Source organism: Dendropsophus ebraccatus, chromosome 8, assembly GCF_027789765.1.
Source record: "Dendropsophus ebraccatus isolate aDenEbr1 chromosome 8, aDenEbr1.pat, whole genome shotgun sequence".
Classification (NCBI taxonomy): domain Eukaryota; kingdom Metazoa; phylum Chordata; class Amphibia; order Anura; family Hylidae; genus Dendropsophus; species Dendropsophus ebraccatus.
This window is the reverse complement of record NC_091461.1, coordinates 95766111-95789954: the sequence shown is the minus strand read 5'-3', so window position 1 is coordinate 95789954 and position 23844 is coordinate 95766111. Positions and strand designations below refer to the sequence as shown.

Here is a 23844-nt window from a genome sequence, read left to right as displayed (position 1 = left end):
CCTACTGTGCACCTTCATATAGTAAAAATGCCCCCTGCTGTGCCCCCATTTAGTAATATTGCCTCCAGTGTGCCCACCATATAGTAATAATGCCCCCTCTGCTGTGCCTCCTGTATAGTAATAATGCCCCTGCTGTACCCACCATAGTAATAAAGTTCCCCTCCTGCCTGCAATTAACCTAACCGCCATCCCCACACATACTACCCTACCTGACCCCCCCCCACACACACACACAACCCCATGTGACCCCCACACACCCACAACCCCATGTGACCCCCCACACACACACAACCCCACCTGACCCCCACACATACACACTATGCCATTTGCACACACATAATTTATCCCACATGACCCCCCTACACACACACACACACACACACACACAACCTCATCTGATCCCCACACACACACACTATCTTATGCTTTAAGATAACACCACAAGGCCAAGTGTGTCCATTCGCCTCCTCCCTTCTGCCTTCCCACCTGCCTCTCACCTCCACCTCTGAGATGGACGCCACAACGGAGGTCTCAGGTAGTGCCCGCCTGACGTACCATCTGGACGTGCTCCTCGAATCCAATCGGCACGGAGCGGGAGCGTGGAGCCGCTGCGGCCGGCTGTGGTGCACGCATTCCAATCAGCACGTGCGCCTCGGCCGGCCCCACGCTCCCACTCAGCGCTGATTGGATTCGAGGAGCGCATCCGGGTGCCATTTATGTTAGTGGGTGAGGCAGATGGGCAGCAGCGGCGATGTGCAAGCCAGATGCGGCCATCAAAAGAGCCGCATCTGGCTCGCAAAACCGGGGGAACAAAGATCCGGGCAGCAGGCATTTTATTCGGTTTCCTAATTTTTCACACCTACACTATATATGCAGCAGATTTGATGGCCCGGATTAGATTCAAAGCAAATCTGCTGCATATAGTGTACGTGTGAACGTAACCTAAAGGGATGCGTTATCCCCTTTTCATAGGACAGGACATAAGCTGATTGCTGAGGGTCCGACTACGGGGCCGCTACTGATCCCGAGAATGGGAGATGCAATCATCCCCGCAATGAATGAAGCGCTCACCATGCCTGTGCAGCTATTACAGCCTGCATTCCATTTATTCTCTATGGGGCCATGGAACAGGTCCAGGCCCTGAACCCTAAAACTAAGCAGCCCCATGTAGGGTGAATGGAGTGCAGGCTGTGGTGCATTAAGCGCTTCATTTCATTGCAGGGATAATGGTCGGACCCCCAATGATCAGCTTCTTACCACTTCAAAGCTGGTCTGAGGTAGCAGTGATCACATCAATCAAAAACTGCAAGTTTTGTTTTCTTCAAATGCTAATTTTTAATAAGGGCATTTATGTTACACAATAAGAAGTCACAAATCCTCCAGTTCTGTGCATATAAATACACGAAGCAGCGGGAAGTCCAGCATAAAATTATGCAACATACATGGGCCAATATTTCTTCCCCAACAACCATATCCAATAGGGTGCCAGTGTCTATGGTCCAAACCACCTAAACCATCAGATCATGAGTATTACAGACTACAGTGAACATATCCTAAGGACATATATCACTGTACACAATATACATTAGGCCACTGTGGTAACAAAAATATATAACAAGGGGGCATTCTCTACATCTAGAAGAAGGTTTCTGCACCACCATAGAAGGATTCTTTACTGTAAGAGCAGTGACTCTCTGCCAGCAGAAGTGTATGGTGTACGTTAGAGACATTGATACATGGAGAAGAGCCGTACATACTGTTAATCAGTCTACTTACTAGACAGACAGGACTCTTAGGCTTTTGCATGCCTTTATATCTGAATGTTACACCTCATTTAATACTAGTCACATGGATAATGTTCTACGGCTGGCCTGGTGATGCTGCATGTAACATGGTGGGTTCCAGTGCATATGATCTTACATAGTTAATAAGGTTGAAAGAAGACAAGAGCCCATCAGTTTTAACCTAGGTAAACCCTACTGTGTTGGCACAGATTAGATCTGCTGACCCTTTATTGATGGTGATTATTATTTTTTTTTTTTCTTCCTCCTAAATGATTGGATTTATTGAACAGTGTGGCATAGACTTGCAGACGGCACTAGTGGCACGGATGTAGTTTCACGCACTGGGCATTAATTGTACAAAAGAAGATGGAAAGATGCCGACTTTCTCATGACATTCTCCTTCCCACCATTCCTCTGACACTGAAACAGATCAGGAGAAAAACGACTTAGTACATAGTAGCGTGAAATCTATCATTACTCTCACTTCATGGCTTAATATCCACTTAGAGCAAAGCTCCACACAAACATCTACATGTGCTGGTGAATATTCTTCCCAGTATAGCACATTATAGAGCAGAAGTTTGTCCTGCAGAGCGATGACATGGACAGAAGTGTGTACCTCTGATTCTCTGTCTCTTAGCGATTTGCTTATCAGAAACTTAAAAGAATTTAAAGGGATTTACCTCCAAAACAACATATAACCTGCTGTCCCCTTGTAAAATGGTAAATGACAAAAATATTCTTTTAGCCATAAGCCATGGAACGATTGCGGTTTGGGGTTGTTATGGCCTTTGTGATACCTAACTTCATTTACCAAAAATTACTCCTTACTTTTGAAAAACAGCCCTAATGTCTTGGCTGCTTGGTGTTGCACAATCTGCTGCCCTCTGCCTGTAGTAAGGGGGAAATCTGTCACCAGTAACAGCTAGATCAGAACAGAGGAAGTGGGGGTGGGGCTTAACAGTTGCTATGTGTGGGAGATGGCCTGAGAGCCTAGGTTGTGTTCCTGCTTAAAATGCACACTGCACCTGAAAGGTAAATCAAGGCTTTCCTATCATCTCTGACCGCCATAAAGCTGTGTGTAAATGTGAACCCATTTCTATATACCCACAGTGGTGCAGTCTAATCTCTTCCTTATTTTGGCTCCTCTGCTGTTCAGAGCAACTCAGGGCTTAGTGTAACCCCTTTTTCTCATTTCTGCTCACATCGCACCATGAAAACCAGTACCTTAGTAACCCTTTCTCTCCTCCCCCAATGGACTTTCACTAGCACTATGTCATGGCGTAGCAGAGATTAAAAATATCCTTTTGACATGACATCAGACATATCGAAAGTTATTGATTGCAGCGGGTCTCACTGCTCAGACCCACTGCAGTCAATAACTTCTGAGAGCAAAAGTGACTTTTTAAGCAGAAGACAGAAATTATTTGTCAGGAAAAAAGAATACTTGGTCCATTTAGTCTGCCCCAATGGCCGTTACTACCATGCTGTCATATAGAGTCCATATGGAAATCCTCTAAGCAGAAGACGGCCATGCTTACCTTTACTGAGAACCTTGATGATGTCTCCCTTTTTAAAAGACAAGTCTTCCGGCTGTGAGGCCTCGTAATCAAACAATGCTTTTACAGTAGTCCCAGCCTTATCCTCTAATGTTAGGCCATCTAGGCCTTCTACCTCCGCTTTCTCCAGAGTCTCTTCCATCTGTGAATAGTAAATGTGCACATGGTAGTTTAGGTTTTGCTATAAAATAAGACTTAGACCACAATCAGAGAGGCACATTGTGTATATGTTAGTAATGTCCGTGCAGACCTTGGAAAATAATAAACTATACATACCTCTCCGCTCTCCCTGACGTCCTGCTAGCTTTGACCTGCTCCCTACAGTGTATGAAGTGACAGGTTGCTCAGCCAATCAGTGGGCCAAACCAAGCAGGATATCAGGGAGCACGGAGAGTATGTATGTATGTATAGTTAATTATTTTACAAGGGCTGCACAAACATCGCTAACATATATACAATGTGCCTGTCTGGTTTTGGTCTTTGTTTATATGTTAGCGATGTCCGTGCAGCCCTTGTAAAATACTAAACTACATCCCTCTCTGCACTCCCTGATGTCCTGCTAGCTTCAGCCCACTGATTGGCTGAGCGGCCTGTCACTTCAGATATTGCAGGGAGCAGGTTGAAGCTAGCAGAGCATCAGGGAGCGCAGAGAGGTTTATATATAGCTTTTATTTTTTATTTTATTGTCATTAGCCGTCAGCCGCGCATTACTATTACATAATCGGGACCAAAAGTCATGATCAGCCGATGGCCGTTGTCTTTATTACACGCAGGGATGATCTGCTGAATCGGGCTGTTTTGGCAGATTATTGCTCCGTGTAATAGGCCCCTTAGTATAACGCTCTGACCACAGTAACTTACAGCATGGAACCATAGGGGTCAAAGTGTTATAGACGTCTGTAAAGCAGTGCTGCAAAACCAGATACTGACATGTGTTTACAAAGCAAGTAGACAAAAAAATTATATATACATACACTTGTGAATAAGCCATGTAACAGATTTACCACTAACACACACAGTTTCCTCAATGATGCTGGTTGCATGGGTTATCCGGGATTCTAAAACGCTCGGCTACTTTCTTGCAAAAACAGTGCCACCCCTGTCCTCAGGTTGTGTGTGGTATTACAGTTCAACTCCATTTACTTCTATAGAACTGAGCTGCAAAACCCAGACTTAGGACAGGAGAGGAAAGTGGCCATGCTTATGTATTTCTAAGCCTGGATAACCCCTTTAATGATTTAGATGCTACAAAGGAAATGTAAAGAAGAGTGATAGCAATGGAATCTATATTACATATGAATGTCATCCATCTATATTCTTTTTCCCATTAAAAAAAAAAAAAAAATCATCATGTAATACACAATCTAGAGGTAATGGCGTTGTATGTGTCTCTTACTTCTACTTCTGTGCACTTGAGTTTCAGGCAGTTGTCTGTCATCTGTCCCCATGCCCTTTCCACATTCTCCTTGCTCAGCTGAACTTCTGTGTCTCCATCTATGAAGCTGAAGAGATTACAGTTAAAATTACACTGTGATCCGCTATAGTTCATGATCACAGTCAGTCCCAGGACTGGCGAACTGTTTCAGGTGACTTTCCAGGCGTGTGTACACGAGGAACAGCTGCTATATGTCCTGCAGGAAATGTTTTATTTTCAGTCTGACACACTGCTCTCTGCTGACATCTCTGGCCGAGACAGGAACTTTGTCTCGGTTTTCTATAAATCCCCATAGAAAAACTCTCCTGCTCTGGACAGTTCCTGTCTTGGCCAGAGGTGGCAGCAGAGAGCACTGTGTCAGACTGAAAATAAAACATTTCCTGCAGGACATATAGTAGCTAATAATTATGGGAAGACTTGAGATTTTTTAATAGAAGTAAATTACAAATCTATATAACTTTCTGACACCAGTTGATTTGAAGCAAAAAGATTTTCGCTGGACAACCCCTTTAAGCAGATTTTCTCTACATCTGCGCTCCCATCTCCCCCTCCATAGACTTATAGCTAGCTCAGGGATCCGATTACATGTTGTAACCAGTAAACAAAAGTTGTTGCTCTGCTGATTTTGAGAGTTGGGAATGACGGTTTAGCAGGAAGGTGAGAAGGCTTAGGAGATGGAAGCTTTTTTGTCTAATAAGATATATTACAAAGTTTCTTGTATTTGCGTGTACTAAAGTTTGCTGAGATGAGTTTAACATTTGACATGTAAAAAGTTATTACGGCAGCAATAATGCTGCTTTGATATAATTAGAGATGAGCCAACCGGGTTCGGGTTCGAGTCGATCCGAACCCGAACGTTCGGTATTTGATTAGTTGGGGCTGCTGAACTTGGATAAAGCTCTAAGGTTGTCTGGAAAACATGGATACAGCAAATGACTATATCCATGTTTTCCACATAGCCTTAGGGCCCTATTCCACCAGACTATTATCGTTTAGATTATTGTTAAATCGTTCAAATCTTAACGATAATCGTTCGGTTGAAATGCAGTTAACGATTAACGACCGAACGAGAAATCGTTGATCGCTTTATAAGACCTGGACCTATTTTTATCGTAGCTTGTTCGCAAAACGTTTGCATATCGTTCGCATTGAATAAGACGTCGTTCGGTCGTTCACAGTAGATACGAACGCAATAGCAAAGAAAAAACGATCGCAAATACGATCATAAGTAACGATTATCGTTCCATGGAAATGAGTGAACGTTTTCAGGTCTTTCGCTATAGCGGTCGTTTGAGATCGTTAATCGTTAACGACTATGCGAACGATAATCATCCGGTGGAATAGGGCCCTTAGGGCTTTATCCAACTTCAGCAGCCACCGCTAATCAAATGCCGAAAGTTCGGGTTCAAATCGACTCGAGCATGCTCCAGGTTCGCTCATCTCTAGATATAATATTAAAACAGGTTTGCTCTCTAAATTGCACCCTAGTGGTCCAATATCTAAAATATAAAACATGTCTACTTAATGTATAATAAAATTCAATAGATCATACCCATTCCCATTTAACATTAGACCAGCACTTACTGGAGTTTGATGGCGCAGGGGGTCAGCTTTAGCTTACTGCTCACTAGTATCAGTAGGTCGTCATATAAAAGCTTTTGGGAAACTTGTATTGCTACTGTGTATTTGTAATAAACTTTTACAATGTAGGATGTGGAGGCGGCTGCTGTGGGTTCCTGCATTTAGGAGACACAAGATTCCATGAACATATCAGACAGGACATTAGTAAAGTCAATGATGTGGCATATTCTTTATAGCAATGACTAATTCATTCTACCCCTACAAGAGATTTGTAATTTGTAAAGTAAAAATAAGACTTCCAGTACTTATCAGCTACTATATGTCCTGCAGGAAGTGGTGTATTATTTACAGTCTGACACAGTGCTCTCTGCTGCCACCTCTGTCTATGACAAAAACTGTCCAAGACATGAAAGGTTTTCTATGTGAATTTGCTACTGCTCTTGACAGTTCATGTCACAGACAGAGGTGGCAGCAGAGAGCACTGTGTCAGACTGGATAGAATACACCACTTCCTGCAGAACACATAGCAGCTGATAAGTACTGGAAGACTGGAGATTTAATAGAAGTAAATTACAAATCTCTGTCAATTTCTGACACCAGTTGATTTGAAAGAATTTTTTTTACTGGAGTTCCCCTTTAAAAAGAGGTATCCCCATGTAAAATATTTACATAGGCACAGGATATATACCTTAAGTACCTTATGGGTAGGACTAAATATCTGTGAGTCACGACTTTCAGAAAAACCAGCCATGTGTGAACCAACCGCATTAGCGTTGCTTTAGTTGTATGTTTCGAGTATATGTGATCCCCTTACAACACCTACCTTTGGGCAAATTGGTGATTTTTCTGTTGTGCCTGATTTATTAGATTTGCCTAAAGGTAAAAAAAAGATTTTTATTTCAAGGGAAAAAGTTTATTTCAATCAATAAGTCACTTGCAGACACCTCTGACAGTTTTGTGTCTCCATTGAAGACAAAGGCTCTCCAGCTGTTGCAAAACTAAAACTCCCATCATGCCTGGACAGCCTAATCTAAAGCATGATGGGAGTTGTAGTTTTGCAACAGCTGGAGAGCCATGGTTCCCTACCCCTGCATTAGATTGAAGCTGAAAGAGAGTTTGGCTAAAGTTTGTATAATGTGTATGGGAACCTTAAAGAGGTTGTCCAGCGAAAATCTTTTTCTTTCAAATCAACTGGTGTCAGAAAGTTATATAGATTTGTAATTTTCTTCTATTATCTAAAATCTCAAGTCTTCCCATACTTATTAGCAGCTGTATGTTATGCAGGAAATGTTGTTTTATATTCAGTCTGACACAGTGCTCTCTGCTGACATCTCTGGCCGAGACAGGAACTCTGTCTCGGTTTTCTATGAATTCCCATAGAAAACCTCTCCTGCTCTGGACAGTTCCTGTCTCGGCCAGAGATGTCAGCAGAGAGCGCTGTGTCAGACTGAAAATAAAACAACATTTCCTGCATAACATACAGCAGCTAATAAGTATGGGAAGACTTGAGATTTTTTTTATAGAAAGTTATATAGATTTGTAATTTTCTTCTGACACCAGTTGGTTTGAAAGAAAAAGGTTTTCGCTGGACAACCCCTTTAACTGATAGCCTATAACATCACACTGAGATACAGACCTGAGGAGCCATAGCTGTATTACACTCAAATTATTACACCATGAGTAAGCTTTGTGGTGTTCATGATGTGTTGGACATCACAAGAAAGTGACGGTATAATAACTAAGGTGTTAATGTCCGTTAAATCTACAGATGTCTGAATCCAGTTAGCTGCCAATTGACCTGTGAATCTGAACAGCTTTTTAACATTCATTGTGCCTCTTTTATGTGATGATTGGTAAATCGTATTTATTGATTTTCTAATGGGCCCCATAAAGGGATTGTTTAATTTGTTTTGTGTGTGTGAGACTGAGATGGGTTAAACAAAAAAAACAACAAAAAAACATACTGCCACCCATCCCCTGTCTCCGCATTCTGATGGCACCCAATCCCCACTGCTCAATACTTCCTGATGCCCTATTAAGGAAGGGCCTGCTCAGCCAATCACTGACCACAGGCAATGATTGGCCAGGAAGTGTCTGAACAGCCCTGGTGGGGGATCAGCAGCAGGTGAGTACAGTTAAGCTTTTTTTCGGGTGCCACTTAAAAAAAATAAATAAAAAAAAAGTCCAGAAACCCTAATATCATTGACCACTCCCCCATATATAAGAAGAACAAAAAGCTTTGTGGGCTTTTTTTTTTTTGCATGGGTCCATACACAATTTGTGACAAAATAAAAGGTTGCACCTCATCCTAATTCCCATAGGCATCCTCCTCTAGGAAAATAGTAGGCACTCCAAGTAGGATGTGTGTTGTCTTTTGCTTGTGCCCTTACAAATACTGACATTTACGATTTGCAGATACCAAGTAATGTAACAGCTAAATTGGGGAGTCCTAACCTTGTACATTTGTGGGAGCTGCAGACATGGGGGGTGCAGGAATGTCCGCCTCTGGAGTTGTAGCTTTTGTTGATGCTGCTTCTTCCCCAGATTCACCTGCCTGAAAATAACAGTGATGTTTTATATACTAAATGCCCAGACCTTTTCAGATTAACAATTGTTTTAAATACAATTACAGAACTGTACACATAAATATCGTTGTGCATGAGGCCGCCCTTCTCACCCCTATACAACTATAAGAGGTGAGGAATCAGACTCGGGGAATCAGTTCTCTGCCACATAAGATGACACTGATATTATAAACATCACATGGTAAGTGTGAGACCATAGATGATGCATCTACACATTATAGTATGACCTTTTTCAGTTGCCACATACTGTCTTAAAGGGGTACTCCGGGATTTTTTTTCTTTCAAATCATCTGGTGTCAGAAAGGTACATAGATTTGTCATTTACTTCTATTTAAAAATCTCAATTCTTCCAGTACTTATCAGCTGTTGTATGTGCTACAGGAAGTGGAGTTTTATTTCCAGTCTGACACAGTGCTCTCTGCTGCCACCTCTGTCCATGTCAGGAACTGTCCAAAGTAGGAGAGGTTTCCTATGAGCATTTGCTGCTGCTCTGGACAGTTCCTGACATGGACAGAGGTGGCAGCAGAGAGCACTGTGTCAAGCTGGAAAGAAAACTCCACTTTCTGCTGAACATACAGCAGCTGATAAGTCTTGAGATTTTTAAATAGAATAAAATTACAAATCTATATAACTTTCTAAAAAACTTTTTTTGCTGTAGTATTTCTTTATGATATAACAATTCCCAGTAAACTGATAATTTACAGTCTGCACAGAACCAGTAAAGGGTTAAATGTGCAATAGTTCCTGGGCGGTTCCCAAAATGTTGGTCCCCACCACCACAACAACTATAGCAGCACTTCAGGCAGAACCACAAAATAGTAGTCTAGCAGGAAGGAAAGTATATATCTGGTTTGGGCAGCCACTCAGGACTGACATATTATAGTCTGCCCCTGCACAGAACGAGCCCTTGTCATTTGCAGTCCCTTTATGGTAGTAGCCAAGTTACAGACCCCTATACGTATTAGACATGTGGGCCAACCATGGGGCAAGTTCTTAGCTAACCAATCCTTTTGTTGCTGAAGGGATAAACCAAAGTTTCTACTAATTCCGAATATCCTATCCTACCTCACAGTCATTGCCTCTACTAGTTTTTTTTTTTTGTTTTTTTTAATAGTATTGTGTGTCTTACCTGGGTTTGGGACTGGAAGCGCAATTCTACGGGCTCCAGATAATTGCATGGTACAATCCCTTTCTGTATACATATACAAAAGAGAACAGAGATATGTGATGTAATAAACAGATCTGTGAATATAAACCATTCAGAACTAACATAACCAATGACAAGTGATTCATGGTCTAAAGCGGTTGAAGGCATAACCCTTGTTTAATGGCCACGTTGGGGGAGATTTATAAAACATGGTGCAAAGTTAAACTGGCTCAGTCGCCCCTAGCAACCAATCAGATTCCACCTTTCATTCCTCACAGACTTTTTGGAAAATGAAAGGTGGAATCTGATTGGTTGCTAGGGGCAACTCAGCTCGTTTCACTTTACACCATGTTTGATAAATCTCTCCCTTTAAATTGTCCAATAATGTAAATGTACTGTAGTGCATGTAAAAAAAAAAAGCTGTCCTTCTTTCCTGCTAAAATCATCGTTCCCGCTGAAGAAAAATGATATAATCCACCTTGATACCAATTATCTTGCTTACATTTCAGGTTACAGCTGCCCATATAAGTCTATGGAAAGGGTAGAGGGAGTGGCTGAAGAGAGATGAAGGCAGACTGAGACGCATGGGGAGGCTGCACCAGCAGCAATTACACTGCTCAGTACTGCTCTATATTGTCCTCTATTCTGCTGCTGCTTCCGAGGGTGTGCTATAGAGGGAAGCAGGATTTTGTCTTCTTTGTGTCCAAATTATATAGGGGACATCATAGCAGCTAGGCACCCTCTACTAGCTCAGGGACAATTTCAAATTAGAGATTGAGAGCTGTCTGGCTGCAACGTACCCTCCTCCATAGAGAACACAGGAAGGTTAATGTGTATAGGGAGAATGGGAGGCACAAATGTTGGCTGAACATTCAATAAATCATATTGAATGTGTATAGACACCTTAAGCTGATAAAAGTCTAAGGCCTCATTCACACGATCTGTGCCGCGATGAGCAGAGGATGCCTAGCAGTGCAGCCCCCCCCCCCCCCCACCCACACACCTGGCAGCAGAGATAACAGGAGCGCATAATGTGCGCTCCAGTCATCCCATCTGACTACTCGCCTACTTCCCCATGCCGGCCGGCTTACACGCTCACCGGAAGTGGCCTGGACTGCGCTGCTGGGAGAAGGCAGCATAGTCCACGTTCTGGTGAACATGTAAGCCGGCCGGCACAGGTGAGTAGTCAGATGCAATGACAGGAGCACACATTACTGTTATCTTTGCAGCTGGGCAGCGGGGGAAATCCATGCCGCGATCTGCACTAGGACATGTTCTATTTTTTTGTGGTGTGGATCGTCTGGGGGTCGCGGCACGGTATAAATGGCTGCATTCACTTAAATTGTTCTTAAAATTGTCCGTGCTTGCAGATCCGCAACCACGTACAATTTTACAGGTCGTGTGAATGCAGCCTAAAACTATGTTAAATGTGTACATTGGGAGAAGTAACCAATGTATACAACAAACATATAGGATAAGCCTACCCCCTAGTTTTCCACCCACTATGAACATACCCTACAGTTAGTAGCGGTAATACACTGGGTACAGTCTTATTTCACTGGCTCTATGCCCTCTTTCTGAATAGTCCACAGATCAGTCATCCTGCGGTGAACGTTTCCTTATCTCGGCTGCGTCTTATCTCTGGCCCATACTTCTACCCACAGCCATTCATCACTGCTCATACTTTCAGCCTGAATCACAGAGATTAGCATTCATGTCTGCATATACTGGAGACTATTGATGTGGTATAGCTGTAATGCATGGCTTATAGGCAGTAGCACAGCGTCCCCCAACCTGAGGCTCTTCACCTTTGCAACACTACAACTCCCATCAAGCACTGACAACTAAAGGCTGACATATTAACGATCTGTGAGAGGTTGTATAATCGGATACATGATGGTACTGACAGATGGCTCTGGCACAGGACATCCAACTCTCTGATGTATCTGCTTGGGCAGATGGTTGGATGTAACCAATAGACATATGAGGAACAGAATGTAACCACTCATACAAGTACTGGACGGAGCAGGGACCCTTCCCCCCGTGATGTCTATATTTCCTCACGATTTTATTAATTCCAAGAAAAGTCTGATTTTTCTGATCGTATAATCTAGGATTTGTGAGGCTTATAAATGGCTTGTGTGGCTTTATAGATCTGTCCATGGTCCTGATATAGTCATATGGTTACTTGTAATCAGATCCTATGTAACAAGACCTTATGTTTCCATCCTGGTGATAACACATGCGCTGATTTCAGGGTTGTCGCTGGCACCAGTTTATACACCCTAACTAGCTACCCATAGTCTTTCTATAGATCTTTCTTGAACTTTAATCTAGCACCAAACTCCATAAAGCCTCACAGTCCCTGCAAATGGCCCTTGAGAAACAATAGATTCATTCTCCCTAGCAGAAACAACTTACAGACACTGCATACGGGAAAAGACGTGAAGAGCAGGAATCCTACAGCTTTTCTAATTACAGTTAAATACTGTGGCAGAGCAAAGAGCTATCTGCTCCCTGCTCTGCAAATCACTCTCATAGCCTTCAGACAGAACTAATGACTACACATTTATTATGGGAATGGGGTCAGAGGAGTTGGATTTGTACTGCGTCAGCATTCATTTGGAGGCATCAATACTAAAGCCCCTATTACATGGGGCGATCAGAGGGAGCAAGCAAGCGCCGACCTGTCAGGTCAGTGCTCGCTTGCTCCTTTTTCCTCGCTCGCTGCTGGTGCTATTTACATACACCAACAGTGAACAGGTAAGTGCAGGAGGGCTGCACGGGCGATCTTTAGATAGGAGATAAAATAGGAGATAACAGCGGTCTGCTGCCATCACTCCTATTACTGGGAGCAATGGCAGCAGATTGTTGCTATCATTGTCTTTCAAAATGTTGAATGACGTTAAAAGACAACGATTAGCTGACATCATGCATATTGTTTGGTTGTTGCCCTTTATTACACAGTGATAATTGGCCGTAATGGCTGATAATTGGCTAAATATGGCCGATATTCACTTTGTGTAATAGGGCCTTAAGTGGGGGTCACTATATGGAGGCACCAGTACCGATTTGGTGGCCCATAAATGGGCACTACTTCTAAGGGGCCACTATATTTGCATTGAGACATTATGACCTTGGGGTTCACTAAGACGAGCATCAAACTCTGCAGAGATAAATAATGGCCAGGGAACATTGTCATGGCGGTTAGAGGAGATGTCGCCTGTGCGTCACTGGATGTTACTGTACTGCAGTCAATTATGTATGGCTTATGGTGTGACATTATATTATTTTCTTTCCCCATCAACATAGACCTTTCCCAAAGACTGGTTAACTTGCTTTTTCATGTAATGAATATTAGTGGTGACAATGAAAGGCTTAAAGGGGTTATTCAGCGTTACAAAAACATGGCCACTTTTCCCCCTCTCTTGTCTCCAGTTCAGGTGTGGTTTGCAATTAACCTTCATTTACTTCAATGGAACTGAGTTTCAAACTCCACCCAATCTGGAGACAAGAGAGGGGGAAAAGTGGCTACAAGCCATATTAGACGGCCCAAGCTGCCCCTATAAATGAACATAGAGATTCACATATAGTGTCTGTACTATGTCCCCCCAAATGTTCCAGCCTGGAGATATATTACACAAAGGGTTAAATAAATCCAACCCACTGAAACTACAAAACCCCATAAATACTGATCTTCATAACTGTAATATTAATATTTTATGACCTGGTGATATCAATATTTTATTACTGGCAGACAAAGTGATGAAAGCACAGCAGTGGCCCTTATATTCATGGAGATATATAGTGGTCTCCTCCTGAGCTGGAAATGACAATCTACAATAATCCTTATTAAAGAAGCAGCTGTAGGGTAGAGCCGTGTTCAGATTAAGCAGGCGCTCATCTCAAGGAGGATATGGCACCTTCCCTCATTGGTTGGAACTTATATATAGATGCTTTGGGTGGAAATACCAGAATAAAAGCCTCAACAATCTCAACAGACCACGTGATCTTTTTATAACAGTATCCGGCTACAGGGTATATATTAGTCATGGAACTTTCCGCCATACTTACCTTTCCATTGAACAGAACAGTTGCCCAGTTATCGTCCCCCTTCTTGAGCACAAACACAATATTTCCAGGCATGACCTCCAACTCTTCTATAGTCTCCGGGGTAAATTCAAATAGCACTCTGTGAGGCTGTCCCTGCAGGGTCCTGAGAAGACACCCCAAAAATGATTGTACTCCATGTATAATACTGGGGGCATCATATAGTCAGCTTAATATTCAATGAAACAAAGTAGACAATTATATACAGTATGTAGATTTTTATATATATATATATATATATATATATATATATATATATATATATATATATATATATAGTAAAACCATCCATGAATGCTAGACGTTTAAAGAAGTAACTACTACAGTCTATATCAGGGATGGGGAACCTTCGGCCCTCCAGGTGTTGCAAAACTACAATTACCATCATGCCTGGACAGCCAAAGCTTTAGCTATATTAAGCTAATATTTTTAAATTTTTTTGGTATCCCAAACATCTCTAGTACACTCCACATTGGTCAGATGAGGATTTCCTTCATTTTTAGAAAAATAGGCTTATAAAACCTTCTCAACTTACTTTAGTATCTCAGGGGTTTTAAGGCGTGCCGGTGGGTTATTGGCCTATGAAAGAAAGGGAAAAAAAAGTTAAAAAAAAATGTTTTATATTATATAGATCAGGTAAGGTACTGAGGTTATAAAAGAAGTTGAATAATTTGGGGTATTATCAGTAGAATCTAGATCTGTGTCTATAAAGGCTCAAGCAAAATTCTAGACTTGTGGCTCCCTATCTGTGGTAAGATGACATGTTCTAGCAAGTACTGAGAGTCTGCAGCTGTCAGGGCCTAATGGGAGTAGATGGAGATCCCCAGATGCAATTCTGACATGGATTACGGAACTATGAAGGCCAGTACCTAAACATATCATTACTAGTGTTGAGACTGATAGATCTGTCAGCAGAGAACCGAGCGTTGTGCTATCAGATGGGTAATCTTTTCTTCTGGAGAGATTTCTGGCTTAGAATATAGTCCTAGTCATGTTCTTTGTTCACATGATAACGCTACCTTGAAACAGAGGTGTGTGAGAGCTGCTTTCTGCATATCCTTTTTTCCCCACAATTCCCAGTGGAGCAGGAATGGCCTGTAAGGGTCCTATTAGACAAAGTGGCTTTTAACGATAAATGATGTCAAACGAGACTGTTTATCGTTAACCGGAAATCGTTCACCATATTACACAGAATGATAGCGATTAGTTATGACCGTTACACCGATCGTTACTACGATCGTCTACGCCATCTGATCCCAGCATGAGAAGGAACGATTCGGAATTACAGCGAACGAATGTGGAATTACGGTGCACGATTAACAATGATTTTAGGGTCAGATCTAAATCAACGATCAATGACACACAAACCTTTTTTTTTCAATCATTGCCTACAATTACACAGGCCCTAAAGGCCCTATTACCCCAAGCGATTATCGTCCGTATTCGGTTGATAATCGATTGGTGTAATAGCTGCTGTTAAAAGGCAACGATCAGCTGACATGCACAATCCTTGTCTTTCAACATCTTGACAAATTTGTGAACAATAATGACAGTCTGCTGGCTGTCACTCCATGCAATAGGACTGGTGGCAAACAGTTTAGCAGAAATTTTAAGGGGTTTCTACTTTTGATCACCTTCCCTGTTTAGTTCCCCAATCCTCATTTGAACAAAGGACGTGTTACTCAACCGAGCTTTCCAATGTATGTCTAGACAAGCACTATAGCTAGTATCCTTCCTTAAAGTGCTCAGCATCTATTGGTTTCACTGCACTCTAGGAAAAGAAAAAACTTTAAAAAACAGAGAAGGTAATTTCTTGAAAAGCCAAATCGGATAATTCCATAAATGGGGCAATGTACCCTATTGCTATAATATTAGTCAACAGAAGATGGTTTCCTGTTAAGAGGGCTACATAAGGGGGTAATCATTTAGTAATGAAGTATCTAATCCTGATCTTTGCAACCACTATTAGTTCTGTGGTACCTTGCTGCAATCGGAGAAATTCCTGCTGGTTTTTCCCTTCCCAACAAGTTTTGTCTGATAGATTTTTCCCAGTTTGGGTATAGGAATAGACTTGGTAAGGGCAGTAGGGCAAGTAGGAGACATCAGGGACCGCCCCAATGACTTGTTATTCACGTAGTATGAAGATGATGACAGGTTCCCTTTAAGTAGTCCTTTTGCATCCAATATCTCCTTGCAGAACAAGCATGTGTACTGTATATGATGAGGCAGTTGCGGGATAATGGCATATTGGCTTCTCTACCGGTTACTACAGGTTTCAGATAATGTATTACAGGACTGATGTGTGAAATGAGTCAAACTGGACAGGTCTTTTCTATTACCTGAGGTTGCAATGGTGCAAAGCCTGAGAAATTGTCTTTGTCAACGACAGAGGCCACGACCTGCAAAGCAATGACATTCTTCATTCTTCAGTACTTGGAAATAAATAAGAAAAATTATGTCACTATATATAGTAAAAAGGGGTATGTAAGTACAAGGTTCCTAGGGAAGTTGGTTACTCACCAACCCACAGGAACTGCCCTGCTCAGCCAATCAGTGGCCACAATGGTGACAACCCACCCCACCAGTGAGCAATTGGCTGGGTGGAGCAGTGGGATTGGCCCATTGCAGGAACAGTGAAGTAGCAGAAGTGTAGGCGTGCCAGCTGTGGGAGTGTATCAGACATACATGCCCCTCATTCTAAAACTACGATATGGAATATTTTTCTGTTCAGTAGGACTTGTCACCAATAGAGGCCATTCTTGCATTCAGGTGACAGTAAACATCACTGTTTACTGGATGGACTAATTCAGACTTCTGCACCATAAACTGTAAAACAATTGTATACTGAATGGTAAATTATCTCTCCATGTAACAGAGACAACAATCAGCTGATAGAACGATGATCGGCTGATCGTTTCTTTAGGTCCAGACCTAAAATCAACGGCTGCCGACCGCGCATTGCTACGTATAATAGAGATGAGTGGCCAAAGGATGACGATTGAACAAACAGTTAACACATTACCTGTCCACACTCCCAATGTTGGCATCCCGGCGCCATGGCTGCAGCTTCAGAGTGGCCCGTCATTGCTTATGATGTCCATGCAGCCCTTGCCATGTAATAGGCCCAGTAAATGAGCAGATCTAGCAGATATTGCATTACAACAATATTGATGGGGCCTTCATCGGCCCGTGAAATATGACCCTTACCCTAGGTCTATGTGAAGGGCCTTATCCTAGATCTGAATTGGACTGAAAGTGAATCTATCACATTTAATAAATTAAGTTTTAGCACAAACTGATCAGCGCTACCACTCCATCAGTTTTAAAAAAAATAACATAGATGGATTCAGTGTGGTGGCGCCAATCAAGTAGTGGTAAAACTTTATTAACCCCTTCCCGTCAGCAATACGTAGATATACGTTCCTGCTGCAAATACCAAGTACAGAAGGAACGTATATACACATTCCTGACTGTGAAGGGGTTTGATGTGTGTGGGACCACTGCAGTGAGAGCGGTCCCGCACACATCAGTGTATCGGGAACTGACGGGAATGAGAGGCAGCTCCGGTCCCGCAGCTGCATCTCATTAACCCCTTAAACGCTGTGATCTATAGTGATCGCCGCGTTTAAGATAATCAGTGACAGATCAAGCATCTGTCACTGAGTGATCGGGACCCGATCACATGTACCGACGGGCGGGGGTAAGCTTCTTACCTCCGTCCTGTCGGATGGGCGATCCATGTATAGAGTCTGCTCTCAGGCAGGCTGTATACATAGATCGCCGATAACACTGATCTATGCTATGCTATGGCATAGCATAGATCAGTATATGCAATCTAATGATTGCATGTTTTACTGTTAAAAAAATGTATTAAAAAAAAAAGTGTAGTGAAAAAAAGTTTTTAAAAATATTTAAAAAAAAACCTTATACCCCTGCCCACAATAAAAGTTTAATATACCTCCTTGCCTATTATAAAAATATTAAAAAAAAAAACATATATCGTAGCATGTGGAATTGTCCGACCTATTAAGATTATACATTATTCTTCCTGCCCGGTGAACAACGTAAACAAAAAAAAAGAAAAAACACACCAGGATTGCTGATTTTTTAAAATTATATATGAGAAATTTTTTTTATAAAAAGCGATCAAAATTTTTGTGTTACACCAATATGATATTACTAAAAACTAGAGATCATGGCGCAAAAAATATGACACCTCAACCGGCCCTGTAGGTGGAAAAATAAAAGCACTATGGCTCTTAGAAGCCATTACATTAATCTGACCAGGACTTTTGTGCATCAAAGGGCTAGGAGCATTGGAGCTATTATGTGCTAAGCGTCCTTTTCTCTGCCATTTATGACACAATTCACACTATCATGATGCGCAGTGCGGTATTCAGCACATACCGTTGCTTTACCCAAGTAGTCTTTCTTCTCCAGTTGCTCCACCAGTTTCTCATTCGGCTGAAATAACCTTCCCTTTGGCATCTCTATAAGGGGAAAGTCCTTTTGTTTCTGGAGATATAGATATAGAATGGTTAACATGTAATTACAGCAAGGTAGTGTGCACTAGAAGCTATAATTCCGGCTGTCACAATGTGTATATATAGAGATCGGTCGTGAGGTCCCTCCGCATCACTTACGTTATTCACAAGATTTCCAAAAGACAAAGACAGAAAAATCTTATTTAGTGATTTCATCATATAATCGTATAGAATCCCCGGAGATGAGGAAGAGCTCATTCCAGAAAGTTTCTGTCTCCTTTGTTAAGAACATTGGATTGTGAGACAATTAACAGAGCGCTCAATGCGCTGGAGGTAAAAATAGCTGTCAGCCCACATAGAGGAATTATACAGCAGCTATGAATTTATTGAGCGCTGCTCTGAAGGCTTCCAGCATTCTACACAACACTTTAGCGGCACTAGATGTTCTTTTCACAGTATGGAAAATTCTTTAACCTTCCCCGGAGTATTATATTCTATTCTTTGCTATTCTAAAAAATATTAAACTCTGGGGAATTGTGGGAAATTTTTTATCTATGTTCTCAGTGTTTCAAACGTTAACCTTACATTAGCAGGCGTGTGAAGGGTTCAGCTCTGGTAGATCTATACTAATATATTAAATATAAGATTATTCATTGTATTCTATAGTGCTATTAACAAAAGTGGGTGCAGGCAAGGGCGCACATACTATGAAGGCAACCAGTGTGACCTTAAATGGGTTTTCTTGCTACAACACCTATTTTATTATACTCTGTTAGTGAAATTTAAATGGGTATTCTGCTCAAAAATAACTTTTCATATGTTGCTGCCCATGGGGATAATATAACAAACAGCCTATTCTTACCTTTCCACACTCCCCAAGTGTCCTCCTACGTCATGTTTGGGTCCAAAGCTGAGCGATCCTTCTGAGCTGAGGTAACAGCCTGCTCAGCCAATCACTGGCCACAGTGCTGTCCCATCTAGGTCAGTAATTCGCTGAGCAGGCTGTCACCCTCGGACAAGTCCATCTCGGAAGTGGAGGCAGGATCACTCAGCCGAGGAACCAAAGATGACATAGGAGGACACCAGGGGAGTGCAGAAAGGTAAGAATACTCTGTTTGTTATGTTATCCCCATAGACAGCAACATATGAAAAGTTATTTTTAGAAAAATGGAGGATTGACGGCAGAAAAAGACCACTAGGTCCATCTAGTCTGCCCTTTTAGAATTTCCATTCTTTTTATCTTAGGATAGATATATGTTTATCCCAGGCATGTTTAAAGCGACTCTGTACCCACAATCTGACCCCCCAAACCACTTGTACCTTCAGATAGCTGCTTTTATTCCAAGATCTGTCCTGCGGTCTGTTCAGCAGGTGATGCAGTTATTGTCATAAAAAATTAATTTTAAAATAGCAGCCCCGTGCCCTACGGGCGTATCTGTGCCCTAACTTTGCACCACTCCTCTGTCCCTCCTCCCCACCCTCTTCATCATTAGGGATGCCACTGGAACATTTACTGCTGTTTGAACATTGCACAGGTGTCTTAATGATCCAGCCCATGTGCCGTGGTAACACAGGTGGGGAATAGGAGGCAATCTGCCTGGAGCATTCCTAATGATGAAGAGGGCGGGGAGGAGGGACGGAGGGGTGGTGCAAAGTTAGGGCACAGATACTCCCGTACGGCATGGCGCTGCAATTTTAAAAGATGTGTTTTATGACAATAACTGCATCACCTGCCAAACGGACCCAAGGACAGATCTTGGATTAAAAGCAGCTATCCGAAGGTACAAGTGGTTTGGGGGGGGTCAGATTGTCGCTTTAAATTCTGTTATTGTAGATTTACCAACCACATCTGATGGAAGTTTGTTCCAAGTATCTACTACTCTTTCAGTAAAGTAATATTTACTAAAAGAGTAGTAGATACTTGAAACAAACGTCCAAGTAGATAGAATAGAATACCCCTTTAAGTTAAAATAGGTGGGGATATGTTCAGGATAGAGTAGAGTAGAGAATGCCCCACTCTGTATGACCCATCCTATCCTGCATGGCGCAGACTAACCATTGATGTAAATGAGCACAGTGTAATGCTTTATTTCACCTGTGATGGCGCCACAGAGAAATTAAACACTACTAGGTTTCCTGACTGATTACTGCTGATCGCTGGGGCAAACTTTGAGTACAATGTCATTCACATTTCCTATGGCCTCTCTTTTATCCTGTTCACAGACTATGGACTGCTTGAACAGCAATTTATGGATGTACTTGCGTCTCCCTGCTATACATTTGTGTCCCTTGCATCTATAATTTACAAAGGAAGTTTTATTTTAGTATTATTAAGTAGTGCAGTTCCCAGTGACATTAAAATAAAACTTTCTGGTCTTACATAGCCTTGTGAAACTATTACTAAACATATATTGCTTTATCATCCTAGCTTCCTTCTGTGGTTTCATTATCGCAGGGCTGAAATGTCATTGCTCATGGAAACATATTGCTCCGGACACAGGAACATTACCAAAACAGGTGGTTTGTTGCATTACATTACGCGTAGCCATATTTACTAAAAGGAATCTGTCACTAGGTTTATGCCGCCTTAAATGAGGGCAGCATAAACTAGTGACAGAAATGCTAGACAGTTTGGTGTATTACTCACATCATTCTGTTCAGCCGTTCTCCTAATATGCAGGAGAATAGAATTCTTGCCACACCCCTCCCCCGCCCTCCAGCTGCTGATTGACAGCTGACTGCCTATACACAACATGGATATATAACTGCCAATCAGCATTCTCATAAATTTCCAGGACTACTGAGCTCATGCACATAATAGAGAGGACTTCTTATTGTCCATGTTATTCAGAAGGACATCTCCGAATCAGCTGCACAGAACAATGTACAGTAAGTGATATATCATTCTGTTCAGCTTATCACTAGTTTATGCTACCCCTAGATAGGACAGCATAAACATACTGACAGACTCTCCTAAAGGGAACCAATAAGCCCAACTGGGCTGATTTGGTTCCCTGTAGCACTGTATAAAGCTGCTGTGCAGCTCACAGCACGCATTGGCCTTGACTGCAGCAGCAGCTATATACCGGAGAAAATTAAGTTAAATCCCCGGGCATGCAGCAGGGAGAGGCATGGGTGGTAGTCATCTGGGCGGCTCCACGTCCATGTCTAGTCGCTGCTCTCTCCCTGTCAGCGTGCTCGGTGGGGATGAGTGACTGGCAAAGAGGCCCATTACTGGCACGCTGAGCACGTGGTGAACACTTCAATCCCATAGAGGAACACACTGCCCCCTGCTGGTATAATGATCTGGGGAGCCATCACATATTACAGTCGGTCACCCCTAGTGGTGATACGAGGGACACAAAAACTTCAGCAAAATGTGCAGGACATCCTGCATCCGCATATGTATCTCATCTTGTATCTACACATAGGAGTAGCCATCAGGGTGCTACGGCCTCCTTTAGATGTACAGTTTCCCCTAATAAACTTATCCTTCCTGGGCAGACAATTGATCGATATGAGTGCCGATCAGCCATAAGTAAGTAGATCGCTGCTTGTAATAAAGACAACCATCTGACCTTGTCTTTTGGTCCTGCCTAAAAATTAACTGCACACCGGTACGTGTATTAGTGCTTCTTGGTCGATGGCTGATGACTGTGAAAAAAACATTAATAAACTTTATACATCACTGTCTACACACCCCGGTGTTCTTCTCACTTCTGCCCACTCGCTGCTGCCTCTGAAGCTTCTACACCGGTTTTTGAAGTGTAAGGCTTCTCAACCAGTCACTGACCACGGCACTGTCCCATCTCGGCCACTGATTGGTGGAATCTGATTGGTTGCTAGGGGCAACTGAGCCAGTTTCACTTTACACCAGTTTGATAAATCTCCCCCTAGGAGTGTGTAGGTGTACCGTATACGTTATTATATTCTTGCTGCACAATTATCGAGCTGCGGCCCTTACGGTCCCTGCTTACACAGGAAGATCTGTTGATAGTATTCTGCACACACAAATACATTTTTTCCTTTTTTAGTGTGCATCTCAAAAATAGAAAAAAATGTTACTTTGCACATCTACTGAATACAAACATTTAAAAACACTAAAAACCATGCACAGAACCAGGTAAGGTTCAATGTGCATCCACCTGCCTGATGGTACTGAGAGCTGCCTATAGATGTATTACAGTCAGGATGACAAAATACAAACAAATAAATAAATGAATACGCAAATGTAATAAAAGGGGGTGACTACAAGGTGAATAGTAATGATCAGAATTAAGTCAGATAATCAGCTCTCAGAGGTGTGGATGGAACAGAATCTTTGGGCAGACAGTGAAATCCGCCAGACCATAGAATGGAGTCTAGGGAGCCGTCAGAGAGGGAAGAGGGAGCCCATGGGGACGAGCGGCAGATTCCGCACTGAGTTTTCAGCGAGAATTACTCTGTGTGCATATACCCTAACATAGCAATAGCAACAAGTAACAGGTATGGGAATCATCAGTAGCGGGAGCAGTGTCGGACTGGAGTGCCTTGGGCCCACCAGGGGAAATCATTCTTAGGGCCCACCCTTCAGCCACCATACTTATCTATGGTAACATTAATAAGGGTCCAGTTACACTGCGTGATTTGGGGCAGTATGGGGCTGCAAACGATTGCTAATCAGCAGGGCAGGAATACACAGAGATGCGCGGCCAACAATGATTTTTACAGCCGCACAAAAGATCAAATCAGCCGACTATGGGGCATTTGCTTGTCAGCTGATCTCTGACACTTTTACATGGGGCTTCCTAGGAGCGCTTGTTACCGATAATTGGCCGGTGTAATTGGGCTATAAGACAATTTCCTTTGTATGATAACACTGTATACTTAGATACAAAAGTCATACAGCTACCAATGACACCAGTATATAAAGAGCAAATATCCCCACACATATTACTGCCATACTATTACTGACCAGATCCTGTATACTGAGACTGATTTTACCAATAATACCATTATATAGGCGGGAAATATTATCACCATACATATTACCGCCACAATTACCGCCATACTGTTACTGACCAGATCCTGTATACTGAGAGTGATATTACTAATAATACCAGTATATCAGAGGGAAATATTATCACCATACATATTACCGCCATACTGTTACTGTACAA

The 23844-nt window shown here is 42.3% G+C and overlaps 1 protein-coding gene across 1 annotated transcript in view; it reads right to left on the bottom strand.

The window, feature by feature from the left end:
• Window positions 1-1325: 1325 nt before the first annotated feature.
• Window positions 1326-23844, bottom strand: part of NCF2 (neutrophil cytosolic factor 2) — a 31582-nt gene continuing 9063 nt past the window's right edge. The window contains exons 5-15 of the mRNA XM_069979337.1: window positions 18609-18716; window positions 16541-16600; window positions 14737-14780; window positions 14166-14307; window positions 10074-10136; window positions 8814-8913; window positions 7183-7232; window positions 6363-6514; window positions 4740-4845; window positions 3326-3485; window positions 1326-2204 (exon numbers count right to left, since the gene is read on the bottom strand). Of these exons, the coding sequence (XP_069835438.1) occupies window positions 2119-2204; window positions 3326-3485; window positions 4740-4845; window positions 6363-6514; window positions 7183-7232; window positions 8814-8913; window positions 10074-10136; window positions 14166-14307; window positions 14737-14780; window positions 16541-16600; window positions 18609-18716 (1071 nt within the window). The 3' untranslated portion in view covers window positions 1326-2118. The remainder of the gene's footprint in view (window positions 2205-3325; window positions 3486-4739; window positions 4846-6362; window positions 6515-7182; window positions 7233-8813; window positions 8914-10073; window positions 10137-14165; window positions 14308-14736; window positions 14781-16540; window positions 16601-18608; window positions 18717-23844) is intronic.